Source organism: Xenopus tropicalis, chromosome 8 (genome assembly GCF_000004195.4).
Source record: "Xenopus tropicalis strain Nigerian chromosome 8, UCB_Xtro_10.0, whole genome shotgun sequence".
In the NCBI taxonomy this organism is placed as follows: Eukaryota; Metazoa; Chordata; class Amphibia; order Anura; family Pipidae; genus Xenopus; species Xenopus tropicalis.
Genome location: NC_030684.2, coordinates 16418524 through 16431152, shown reverse-complemented (window position 1 = coordinate 16431152; position 12629 = coordinate 16418524). Strand labels below are relative to the sequence as shown.

At 44.5% G+C, this 12629-nt stretch overlaps 2 protein-coding genes across 2 annotated transcripts in view; one reads left to right on the top strand and one right to left on the bottom strand.

Annotated features, from left to right (window-relative positions):
• The first annotated feature begins 660 nt into the window (after nt 1–660).
• LOC108645398 (serine/threonine-protein kinase mig-15-like) lies at nt 661–5611 on the top strand. Its single transcript, XM_031892190.1, has 12 exons — nt 661–696; nt 882–971; nt 1357–1392; nt 1590–1655; nt 1842–1898; nt 2214–2333; nt 2576–2680; nt 2782–2872; nt 2971–3089; nt 3770–3824; nt 4215–4296; nt 4996–5611. The coding sequence occupies exons 2-12, from the start codon at nt 891–893 to the stop codon at nt 5285–5287; spliced, it is 1104 nt and encodes a 367-aa protein (XP_031748050.1). The 5' UTR covers nt 661–696; nt 882–890; the 3' UTR covers nt 5288–5611.
• Nucleotides 4165–12629, bottom strand: part of LOC101730989 (coiled-coil domain-containing protein 77) — a 606394-nt gene continuing 597929 nt past the window's right edge. The window contains exons 4-5 of the transcript XR_004219952.1: nt 4978–5137; nt 4165–4310 (exon numbers count right to left, since the gene is read on the bottom strand). The gene's annotated coding sequence lies outside the window, so the exon portion shown is untranslated. The remainder of the gene's footprint in view (nt 4311–4977; nt 5138–12629) is intronic.

Here is a 12629-nt window from a genome sequence, read left to right as displayed (position 1 = left end):
TTAAGGAGACTCCAGAAATCCTGGAACCGGACATCTGCCAGGTAAGAAAAAATAATAGGGTCACAATAGAGATAGACATTTTAGATTCACTTTGGGGGGCAATTTGTTAACACAGGCTGGGAATCCGACCCCATGTCCCTAAATACTTGATGTGCCGGCGCCCCGAGCCATTGCGCTGCCTTGGGTTTAGGCAAACAGAGTGGATTTTGGTGGGAAACTCCTGAGTATAGCTCCAGCCAACACAATGGCTCCAGGTGCAGGCAATAAGCTTTTTGGGGTACAGGGGGAAGATATTCAGCCTGAGTTTAAGCTCAGGCCGAGAATCCACCACATCTGCCATTCCCCCTATACAAGTAAATAAGCACCACTGTGTCGGGCTCATTTACAGCCTCAAGTTGTGGTTGAGCAAAAAATGGTGCAGTTAATGCACAAACTGATACCATTTATTAAATATTCTTGAATTTTTCTGTCTTTTAACCAGGATTGTGAAGAACAGGCTGAGGCGAGCAGCTACAAGGTAATAACCAATGAGAGAAAAAAGACACTGATCATAATTCATTATATAATTAAATTAATTGAACAGATTTATTTGATCATATTCTCTACTGAAGTGAGTTGATCTTATACAATGATGTTTTCTTCTTTAACTAGGAACCCTTGGAAAGCTGTGAGGAACCTCAGCTAGCGACCACTGAGGTAAGCAGCAATGAATTAAATAGCAATTTAAATGGCAATTTAAGCCCCCTCTGACTAACACTAACATTGGGGGGGTTAGGTTCTGCAGAGTTTGCAGCCACCAATCAAATGCACAAGTAAGGGAGCAGGGAGCAACTGGGGCTCTGTTCTTACTAATGTTGTAAAACTGTATTTATATTTCCCAGGAGTCACCGATGGAAACTGGCCCCGACACCGGCCAAACAGAGAGCTCAGCAACGAAACTGAGCGAGGAGGAGGTGAAGGAGATTGAGGAGGTTTGAGCTGAATTTAATATTTTTTCATTTTAAACCTATTCGGGCCCCCTATCCCACCACATCATACAAACTCTTATGTAAGTCCCATTCCACTCTTACCTGAATGTCAAATGCACAAGTGCTCAGTGGGGCAGTTGGTCACCACTTTTTGCCTCCGTTACAGCCTCTCAGACCTTCCACATCTCTCATTGCCCTTCTAGAAAATGCAGACTAAAGCCAAGATCCAGGCTTCACTATACATAGTCCTGCAATCAGAGGATTTTTTCTCCGTTAGCTGGGGATTTATTTTAAGAATGAATGAATCCTTTCCTTGTTCTACAAAATACAATGTTAGCAGTTCCGCAAAATGAGTTGCTCTGATTAAACCCTTTTTTCTCTTCCTCAGGAGGATAACATCACCCCACTCTCGGAGAAATACCCAGTAAGTAGCTGTAAAGCTGTATTTTGCCACAACATTCACAGTTTGGCTTCCATTTTCCAGCCCCCAGCCTTCCACCCTCTGTTTCACCCAAGTTCCTCCTATACCTTCTGTGCTTCTCACATGTTACAAAGGTTATTTGTCCAGCTGAATAATATTAGTTTGATTATCACATTATTAAATACAATGTTATTTTTCAGGAGCCCGGGAGGTATTTGAAGCTAGGGGAGCCAATCGGGCAGGACCCCAACGGAGTCGTCTACATTGTAAGATATTTTATTCAGTGTTAAAATGAGTCACTTTGTGTCATGCTTTTGGGTAATTCTGTCCATTGGTTGTGCTCTCTACAGCTTTGTTCTTTCCATATTTACATGCTACTGTATAGCTTTTTGCTTTCCCATAGCGTTCCGTTAGTAATGATCACTGAGCTTCTTTCCCTACTTTTGTAACAGGGATGGCACCAAAGAAAACAACGGGAAGTGGCCATAATTATAATTCAACATCAGAAGGTAATGTGTCTTCATGATTACTCTAATTAGATACTAATTAGTCTTTTGTTATACCTACATTATGGTTATCAGTAGAAAGAGAACTTGCTAACCAAATACAGTCAGTGAAATACCCTGGCCCCTAATAACTATGTAACAGTAAAATAACAAATGCAGTTTGATATAAAAGAACACAAGGGGTCTCGGTCATATTATACAATACTCAAGTAGGGATATTACAAAGCTGTCATTTTTCATAACGACAAGTTAGGTTGGGGTGTTTGAAACTGTTATTGTATCCATTTTATTTACCTTGTTTCTTTTGTTTGAAACTAGAAGCAACAGGAGATCGAAAAAGAAGTCGGAATCCTTCAAATCGTATCTGGCCACCGGAACATCGTCGACTTCTATGGGGCCTTTTATCATAAGGCCTCATCGAAACATGGAGGACTATGGGTAAGGAAGTTTTGATTCAGAGAGGTTACACATTTATGCAGCAAACATGCCAATTGTAACTGATCTAATACACAAGCTAGCATTTTGGATCCATACATGATCCAGTTTGGTAAGAAAGAGTCAGATTTAGCTGATACTGCAGTCCCCCCAAGACTTAAAGCCACAAAGCCTTTTCCTCGGGTTCCCAATAAAATTGTAGGTAACTAAAATAGTTGGCCAAATATTCTTTCTTTATCTTCTAGATTGCTACAGAGCTTTGTACCGGTGCGACTGTAGAAGAGCTAATTGCCACCAAAAGGACCTTAGGCGAAAGATGGATCGCCTATATTTGCAAGAGTGTGATAACGGTAGGTCACCTGTTAAACTCCTTCCTGCTATTCTCATATTTCTAATTAATCAAAGAGTACAAAATATTTATATACTTACTTTTGCTTTCTTGATTTCTCAGGGCCTTAACCATCTGGAAGAGAAAAATATAATCCATCATGACATCAAGCCCGAACACATTGTCATCTCCTCATCCGGAGAGGTGAAGATCGGTAAGCGACACAAGGATATTTTTTTCTCCGTGGTGTTTACTGCTGGCTTGTATTTCTAACTAAACATTAACATTCCTGCTTTTGTCATACAATTTTAGGCGAGTTTTGCTTTGCGACCATCGGAGGAAGGAGCGCCAGCACTTTGGGGACCATGGCATACATGGCTCCGGAAGTACTGGCTCATTTTGCCCAAAACAGCGGCGAATATGACCATAAGGTATTGTCATGTCTTCTCTCTCTTTTTAGCTTAGAGTTAGGGGCATATTTAGCAAAATGTGAGATTACACAGAAAAACTCACTTTCTATTCATTCCTATGGGATTTTTAGAAGCCAATTTATCAATGAATGAAAGTTAGAACTCACCATTTGATAAATACACTTCTAAAAATCCCATAGAAAGGAATAGAACGTGGGCGAGTTTTATATATTAAGCTTTAAACTATGTCACTTACACAGGGTGAACTGCATGTAAATGTTCCACTCGCTTTACTTACCCCTCTCATAACAGAGAATCCAGAGCCGTAATGTGGTTTCTGTGATACGAGAATCTGAAATGAGAGAGTGAAATGCATTTTAAGTGCAGGACACAAGAATAATAGAAACCAACTCCATTAGACTGCTTATGCTTTATGGGGATGTCACACTCCATGTAACACTCAAGACTCTCAGTTTGGGGTATTTGGGGACATTTTCTAGACATAAAAGTCACAGCAATTCACTACTGGATTTTAGGCTTCTAATGGATTTGTTATTGTGCAAGCCAAATAGAATCACTATCAGGGTGTGGGTGGATAGGTATCAGAAGTATCCAAATCATCTGCAACTGCAATTATTTTCATGTACTCTGTGTATAATCTTCTCTAATACTCGTCTTTTCCCCCATATTGTAATATCCAGGCTGACATCTGGTCACTAGGGATTGCAGCCATTCAAATGGCGGAAGGACATCTCCGTAAGTAAACCCTAGAGTGTGTGTGTGTGTGTGTGTACTGTACTGCATGTAGAACTGTTAGTAGAATGGGCAGGGGGCATTTATGTGTCACGCCGTAACATAGAGTATTATTAAATATAAAAATCAAAGGGGGTGATATACTAGCATTTTAATTTGCTGTGTTTCCATAATACACAATTTTTTGAGGTAAAGAAACTGGAATTTTTTCAGAATTTGACTTTTCAAACTTGAAAATGTACCCATTTAATAAGAATTTAAAACAGAAATGTAAATTGGTAACTAAAACCTGGCAAGTACCTTTCTAGTGTAAAAATGTCAATTTAAGTAAATCGCCCCCAAATGTTGTATTCATCAGTCATCATGTTTTTGTGTTGTATCTTTACATCCCAGCATTCAGAAGACTTCCCAAGCAGAAGCTGATCCAGCGAATAACAACTGGTCCAGTTCCATCATTACCATCAAGGGGCAATTGGTGAGTCCCTTTCACTAGAATAGCAAAAGGCAGCAAGAGGGTAGAATAGGCAGTTAGGTGGGGAGGGTGGGGAAATGGAAAGCGTGTAAGAAGGTGTGTGAATGAGTCAGGAAAGGTGGAGAAATGGGCAAGGTAGACTTTATGGTGAGGGGGACATTGGGATATGACATAAAGTAAGGATGGGGAAGGGATAAATGGGAAATAAGTGAGGGCAGGTAAATGCTGTGAGATGCCATAGGCAGTGGCTATTTATTGGGCTGGGGGGCTGTTTTGGCCTCTGTGGATATGAAATGCCAGGGCCTATTTTGTATCCCAGTCCGGGCTGAAATAAGGGTGAAGGTGATGCGTAATATGTGTAGCTCTATGCGCAAACGCAGACTCTCGTGCTGAGCTTGAGCTCTTGGGGCCGGTATCTGGCAGCCAATACAAGCCGGGCTAAGATATAGGCAAAACCAGAGAGACAGTAATTTGGTCACAGGTAAATGTACCCTTATAATTCAGGGTTCATAAGTAAGTGCAATAGCCCCCCATTTCAGGCAGAGCAGTGGAACCCTTAGAAGGGAAGGGGCTCACCCCCTATTGCTGCCTGTGCTGTGATTGGGTTGGGTACAGAGCGGCAGGATCAGGGAGTCGTCACACTGTGAACTCTGGGAAATGTAACACAAACAATTATCATTTTACCACCGTTTTTTTTTCCAGGAGTGACGAGTTCCGCTTCTTCATCAGCGAGTGCCTGCAGAGAGACCCAGGCAGGAGACCATCTGCAAGGCAGCTCCTCACGCACCCTTTCATTGCCGAGCTCCGGGGTGAAAGGGGGGTGCAGAGGAATATCGCCCAACACCTGCACAGAGGTAGGGGAACTGCTCATTCTCATTATAGTTCATGTGATGCACAGACTGTAATCATTTACTGTTCCCATTCCTACAATATTCTCCTGCTTTCCTACATACAATATCATTCTATAACTAAAGCCACCAAGAATAAAGACTAAGATTGGATTAGGGCAGAGCTCACTAAACTGGGCTAAATCTACAGGAGAGACAAACATCTGAGAGGGGAGAACATGTTATTATTAGACAGTTGTAGTTGGCCTTTAAATTAGCAGCAAAAGGGAACGTGATATAAAACATGCATATAAATGCAAAGAGTAACAAGGAACAAATTGCAGAATTATTATATACTCACCTACTCCATGGATAACACTGAACAATCTCTCCTTAGGAACGAGGCACTGAAACGAGAACAACGAGGCAGCCATCGGGGGAGGGTCGGGGGCATAAATAGGGGGCCTAATTACCATCCTTGGGCCCCCACAAACATCTTTAACATCGTGGTCCCGATGGCAGCCCTCCATGTTCTCTTCATCAGGGAAACAGCATCTTCTAATATCTAGTAGAATTAAGTCTAAAACAACTGGACTTTTCTGAGTTTTTCTTGAAAACGTTTCACCACTCATCCGAGTGGCTTCTTCAGTTCAAATGACTGGTAGGGAATTCCCCGGTATTTAAACTCTTGATGGTAGTAGAGTCACAGACATCCAATCACAATGGTTCCATTGAACTTGTTCAGTTAGGTGTTAGCTGAAACTGACAGGTGTAAGAAGGTATGATCCAATCACAATGGTACCAAGATTCTCATTGATGAAGGTGTTAATCCTTCAAAGTACATGACTGGAAGTGTGAACTGTTGTGAAACTGCCGGGGTAAGGATGTCAACGCGCCATTGTATGTTGGTGACAAGCGGTGTCTCAGGCCCCCTCCTCTGTTCAGGGATGGTTTTTCCAGGTTGGCATAAATGGCCTCTTTCACACCTCTTTCAAACCATCTGTCCTCTCGGTCCAAAATATGCACGTTACTGTCCTCAAAAGAGTGACCTTTTTCTTTGAGGTGTAGATAGACCGCTGAGTCTTGTCCTGAGGAGTTTGCCCGCCTATGTTGGGCCATTCTCTTACAGAGAGGTTGTTTTGTCTCCCCAATGTATAAGTCTGAGCACTCTTCACTACACTGGACAGCATAGACCACATTACTTTTCATGTGCTTGGGTGTTGGGTCTTTCGGGTGCACCAGCTTCTGTCTCAGGGTGTTGCTGGGTTTGAAAAACACAGGAATGCCGATGTTTGTTGAAAATTCTCCTAAGTTTTTCTGATGTTCCAGCAACATATGGAATGACTATGTTGTTTCGCCTGCTGTGTTCCTCCCTTCTGTTTGTAGGTCTGGTCTTTCTGTTGGTCTTTGATTTGGTTTTGATGAAGGCCCAGTCTGGGTACCCACAAGTTTTCAGAGCTCCTTTTAGATGTTTATATTCTTTCTCCTTGGCCTCTGCATTGGATGCCACAGTTTCAGCCCGATGATGTAGAGTCCTAATTACACCCAGTTTATGTTCCAAAGGGTGGTGGGAATCACCACCCACACAGACCAGTACTTGCTGTGGTTGATTCCCACCACCCTTTGGAACATAAACTGGGTGTAATTAGGACTCTACATCATCGGGCTGAAACTGTGGCATCCAATGCAGAGGCCAAGGAGAAAGAATATAAACATCTAAAAGGAGCTCTGAAAACTTGTGGGTACCCAGACTGGGCCTTCATCAAAACCAAATCAAAGACCAACAGAAAGACCAGACCTACAAACAGAAGGGAGGAACACAGCAGGCGAAACAACATAGTCATTCCATATGTTGCTGGAACATCAGAAAAACTTAGGAGAATTTTCAACAAACATCGCATTCCTGTGTTTTTCAAAACCCAGCAACACCCTGAGACAGAAGCTGGTGCACCCGAAAGACCCAACACCCAAGCACATGAAAAGTAATGTGGTCTATGCTGTCCAGTGTAGTGAAGAGTGCTCAGACTTATACATTGGGGAGACAAAACAACCTCTCTGTAAGAGAATGGCCCAACATAGGCGGGCAAACTCCTCAGGACAAGACTCAGCGGTCTATCTACACCTCAAAGAAAAAGGTCACTCTTTTGAGGACAGTAACGTGCATATTTTGGACCGAGAGGACAGATGGTTTGAAAGAGGTGTGAAAGAGGCCATTTATGCCAACCTGGAAAAACCATCCCTGAACAGAGGAGGGGGCCTGAGACACCGCTTGTCACCAACATACAATGGCGCGTTGACATCCTTACCCCGGCAGTTTCACAACAGTTCACACTTCCAGTCATGTACTTTGAAGGATTAACACCTTCATCAATGAGAATCTTGGTACCATTGTGATTGGATCATACCTTCTTACACCTGTCAGTTTCAGCTAACACCTAACTGAACAAGTTCAATGGAACCATTGTGATTGGATGTCTGGTGACTCTACTACCATCAAGAGTTTTAAATTACCGGGGAATTCCCTACCAGTCATTTGAAACTGAAGAAGCCACTCGGATGAGTGGTGAAACGTTTTCAAGAAAACTCAGAAAAGTCCAGTTGTTTAGACTTTAATTCTACTAGATACTGTATATCATGACCTTGGATGAATGAGAATTCTTCATAGACAGCATCTTCTAAACAACTGCACATGTTAAGTTATCGTCTTGTGGGTTAGGGTGGGATGTGGGTTATGGTATTGGCGAGTAAGGAGTGGGGTTAATGTTTGTGGGGTTGGGTGGGATGGTGGTATGGGTTATTGGCGGGGTAAGGAGTGGGTTAGTTGTTTGTTGGGTGAGGGTGGGATGTGGGTAATGGTATTGCGGGGGTCAGGAGTGGGCTAGTGTTTTGTGGGTGAGGGTGGGATGTGGGTTTATGTATTGCGGGTTCAGGAGTGGGTTAGTGGTTTTGTTGGGTTATAGTGGGATGTGGGTTATGGGTATTGCCGGGTCAGGAGGTGGGTTTAATGTTTGTGGGTTAGGGTGGGATGTTGGGTTATGGTATTGCGGGTCAGGAGTGGGTTAATGTTTGTGGGTTAGGGTGGGATGTGGGTTATGGTATTGCGGGTAAGGAGTGGGTTTGTGTTTGTGGGTTACAGTGGGATGTGGGTTATGGTATTGCGGGACAGGAGTGGGTTAGTGTTTGTGGGTTACAGTGGGATGTGGGTTTAGGGTATTGCGGGAACAGGAGTGGGTTAGTGTTTGGGGGTTTACAGTGGGATGTGGGTTATGGAATTGCGGGTCATGGTCACAGTAAAGGAACAAATTGCAGAATTATTATATACTTCACCTACTCCATGGATAACACTGACAATGCTCTCCTTAGGAACGAAGCACTGAAACATCAACAACGAGCGCAGCCATCGGGGGAGGGTCGGGGGCATAAATAGGGGGCCTAATTACATCCTTGGGCCCCACAAAACATCTTTAACATCGTGGTCCCGATGGCAGCCCTCCATGTTCTCTCATCATGGATATCAGAATCTTCTAACAACTGCAGGAGTGGGTTAATGTCTTGTGGGTTAGGGTGGGATGTGGGTTATAATATTTGGGGTCAGGAGTGGGTTAATGTTTGTGGGTTACAGTGGGATGTGGGTTATGGTATTGCGGGACAGGAGTGGGTTAATGTTTGTGGGTTACAGTGGGATGTGGGTTATGGTATTGCGGGACAGGAGTGGGTTAATGTTTGTGGGTTACAGTGGGATGTGGGTTAGGGTATTGCGGGACAGGAGTGGGTTAGTGTTTGTGGGTTACAGTGGGATGTGGGTTATGGTATTGCGGGACAGGAGTGGGTTAATGTCTTGTGGGTTACAGTGGGATGTGGGTTATGGTATTGCGGGACAGGAGTGGGTTAGTGTTTGTGGGTTACAGTGGGATGTGGGTTAGGGTATTGCGGGACAGGAGTGGGTTAGTGTTTGTGGGTTACAGGGTATTATGGGTCAGGAGTGGGTTAATGTCATGTGGGTTAGGGTGGGATGTGGGTTATGGTATTGCGGGTCGTGGGATCAGGAGTGGGTTATATATATATATTTTTTTTTATAACAATTCTTTATTGAGTGTAAATGTACATAGTTTGCAGTATATTGTTTCCATTGTCATTTACTTGTTGTACAGAAAGTAAATAAGTAATAACAACATAACAATAATAACATTGCAGTGGCCTTCCTTTGCAGATACCGATGCTATTTGCCATTCAGCTGTGGGTTTCTGGTTACTAGCCTGCCCTTCAGGGCCTTAGTGAGATATTGGGGTTACACTGTTACCTTGTGTCTGGGTGTGTAGGTTATTCAAGGGGGGATATGGGGGGTACCTCCCTGACCTGCATATCTTAGGGGGGTTCTGCGTCTATCCATGGTGACCATATTTTATCAAATTTTTGAGGGCAACCCTCTCCTTATGTACGTTAGCTTGTTATAGGGGTATAGCTTTGTTGATCATGGATTCCCATGCTGCTACTCTAGGGCCATTGAGTGGGTTAATATTTTGTGGGTGAGGGTGGGATGTGGGTTTAGTATTGCGGGTCAGGAGTGGATTAGTGTTTGTGGGTTACAGTGGGATGTGGGTTATGGTATTGCGGGAAAGGAGTGGGTTAATATTTGTGGGTTACAGTGGGATGTGGGTTAGGGTATTGCGGGACAGGAGTGGGTTAGTGTTTGTGGGTTACAGTGGGATGTGAGTTAGGGTATTGTGGATCAGGAGTGGGTTACAGTGGGATGTGGGATATGGTATTGCGGGTCAGGAGTGGATTAATGTTTGTGGGTTACAGTGGGATGTGGGTTATGGTATTGTGGGTAAGGAATGGGTTAATGTTTGTGGGTTACAGTGGGATGTGGGATATGGTATTGCGGGACAGGAGTGGGTTAGTGTTTGTGGGTTACAGTGGGATGTGGGTTATGGTATTGCGGGACAGGAGTGGGTTAGTGTTTGTGGGTTACAGTGGGATGTGGGTTAGGGTATTATGGGTCAGGAGTGGGTTAATGTCATGTGGGTTAGGGTGGGATGTGGGTTATGGTATTGCGGGTCAGGAGTGGATTAGTGTTTGTGGGTTACAGTGGGATGTGGGTTAGGGTATTGCGGGTCAGGAGTGGTTAATGTTTGTGGGTTACAGTGGGATGTGGGTTATGGTATTGGGGTGGGTTAATGTTTGTGGGTTACAGTGGGATGTGGGTTAGGGTATTGCGGGACAGGAGTGGGTTAGTGTTTGTGGGTTACAGTGGGATGTGGGTTATGGTATTGCGGGACAGGAGTGGGTTAGTGTTTGTGGGTTACAGTGGGATGTGGGTTAGGGTATTACAGGAGTGGGTTAACGTGGGATGTGGGTTATGGTATTGCGGGCAGGAGTGGTTAGTGTTTGTGGGTTACAGTGGGATGTGGGTTAGGGTATTGCGGGGAGTGGGTTAGTGTTTGTGGGTTACAGTGGGATGTGGGTTAGGGTATTGCGGGACAGGAGTGGGTTAGTGTTTGTGGGTTACAGTGGGATGTGGGTTAGGGTATTATGGGACAGGAGTGGGTTAATGTCATGTGGGTTAGGGTGGGATGTGGGTTATGGTATTGCGGGTCAGGAGTGGGTTAGTGTTTGTGGGTTAGGGTGGGATGTGGGTTATGGTATTGTGGGATCAGGAGTGGGTTAATATATATATATATTTTTTTTATAACAATTCTTTTATTGAGTGTAAATGTACATAGTTTGCAGTATATTGTTTCCATTGTCATTTACTTGTTGTACAGAAAGTAAATAAAGTAAATAACAACATAACAATAATAACATTGCAGTGCCTTCTTTGCAGATACCGATGCTATTTGCCATTCAAGCTGTGTTTCTGGTTACTAGCCTGCCCTTCAGGGCCTTAGTGAGATATTGGGGTTACACTGTTACCTTGTGTCTGGGTGTGTAGGTTATTCAAGGGGGGGATATGGGGGTACCTCCCTGACCTGCATATCTTAGGGGGGTTCTGCGTCTATCCATGGTGACCATATTTTATCAAATTTTTGAGGGCACCCTCTCCTTATGTACGTTAGCTTGTATAGGGGTATAGCTTTGTTGATCATGGATTCCCATGCTGCTACTCTAGGGCCATTGAGTGGGTTAATGTTTTGTGGGTGAGGGTGGGATGTGGGTTATAGTATTGCGGGTCAGGAGTGGGTTAATATTTTGTGGGTGAGGGTGGGATGTGGGTTATGGTATTGCGGGACAGGAGTGGATTAGTGTTTGTGGGTTACAGTGGGATGTGGGTTATGGTATTGCGGGAAAGGAGTGGGTTAATATTTGTGGGTTACAGTGGGATGTGGGTTAGGGTATTGCGGGACAGGAGTGGGTTAGTGTTTGTGGGTTACAGTGGGATGTGAGTTAGGGTATTGTGGATCAGGAGTGGGTTACAGTGGGATATGGTATTGCGGGTCAGGAGTGGATTAATGTTTGTGGGTTACAGTGGGATGTGGGTTATGGTATTGTGGGTAAGAAATGGGTTAATGTTTGTGGGTTACAGTGGGATGTGGGATATGGTATTGCGGGACAGGAGTGGGTTAGTGTTTGTGGGTTACAGTGGGATGTGGGTTATGGTATTGCGGGACAGGAGTGGGTTAGTGTTTGTGGGTTACAGTGGGATGTGGGTTAGGGTATTATGGGTCAGGAGTGGGTTAATGTCATGTGGGTTAGGGTGGGATGTGGGTTATGGTATTGCGGGTCAGGAGTGGATTAGTGTTTGTGGGTTACAGTGGGACGTGGGTTAGGGTATTGCGGGTCAGAAGTGGGTTAGTGTTTGTGGGTTACAGTGGGAGGTGGGTTAGGGTATTGCGGGACAGGAGTGGGTTAGTGTTTGTGGGTTACAGTGGGATGTGGGTTAGGGTATTACGGGACAGCAGTGGGTTAGTGTTTGTGGGTTAGGGTATTGCGGGACAGCAGTGGGTTAGTGTTTGTGGGTTACAGTGGGATGTGGGTTATGGTATTGCGGGACAGCAGTGGGTTAGTGTTTGTGGGTTACAGTGGGATGTGGGTTAGGGTATTGCGGGACAGCAGTGGGTTAGTGTTTGTGGGTTACAGTGGGATGTGGGTTATGGTATTGCGGGACAGCAGTGGGTTAGTGTTTGTGGGTTACAGTGGGATGTGGGTTAGGGTATTGCGGGACAGCAGTGGGTTAGTGTTTGTGGGTTACAGTGGGATGTGGGTTAGGGTATTGCGGGACAGCAGTGGGTTAGTGTTTGTGGGTTACAGTGGGATGTGGGTTAGGGTATTGCGGGACAGGAGTGGGTTAGTGTTTGTGGGTTACAGTGGGATGTGGGTTAGGGTATTGCGGGACGTTAGTGTTTGTGGTGTTACTGATACAAATCTTTTACTCCCGGCTGTCACGTGGATGCAGACGACCCATAATCCGCAGCCTGAGATACCGCGTGTTCCCCATGGATTCCCACACAAATCGCCTCGCACGCCCAACACGAACCAGGTTTCCTACGATAATCATTGGGTTGCGCGTAT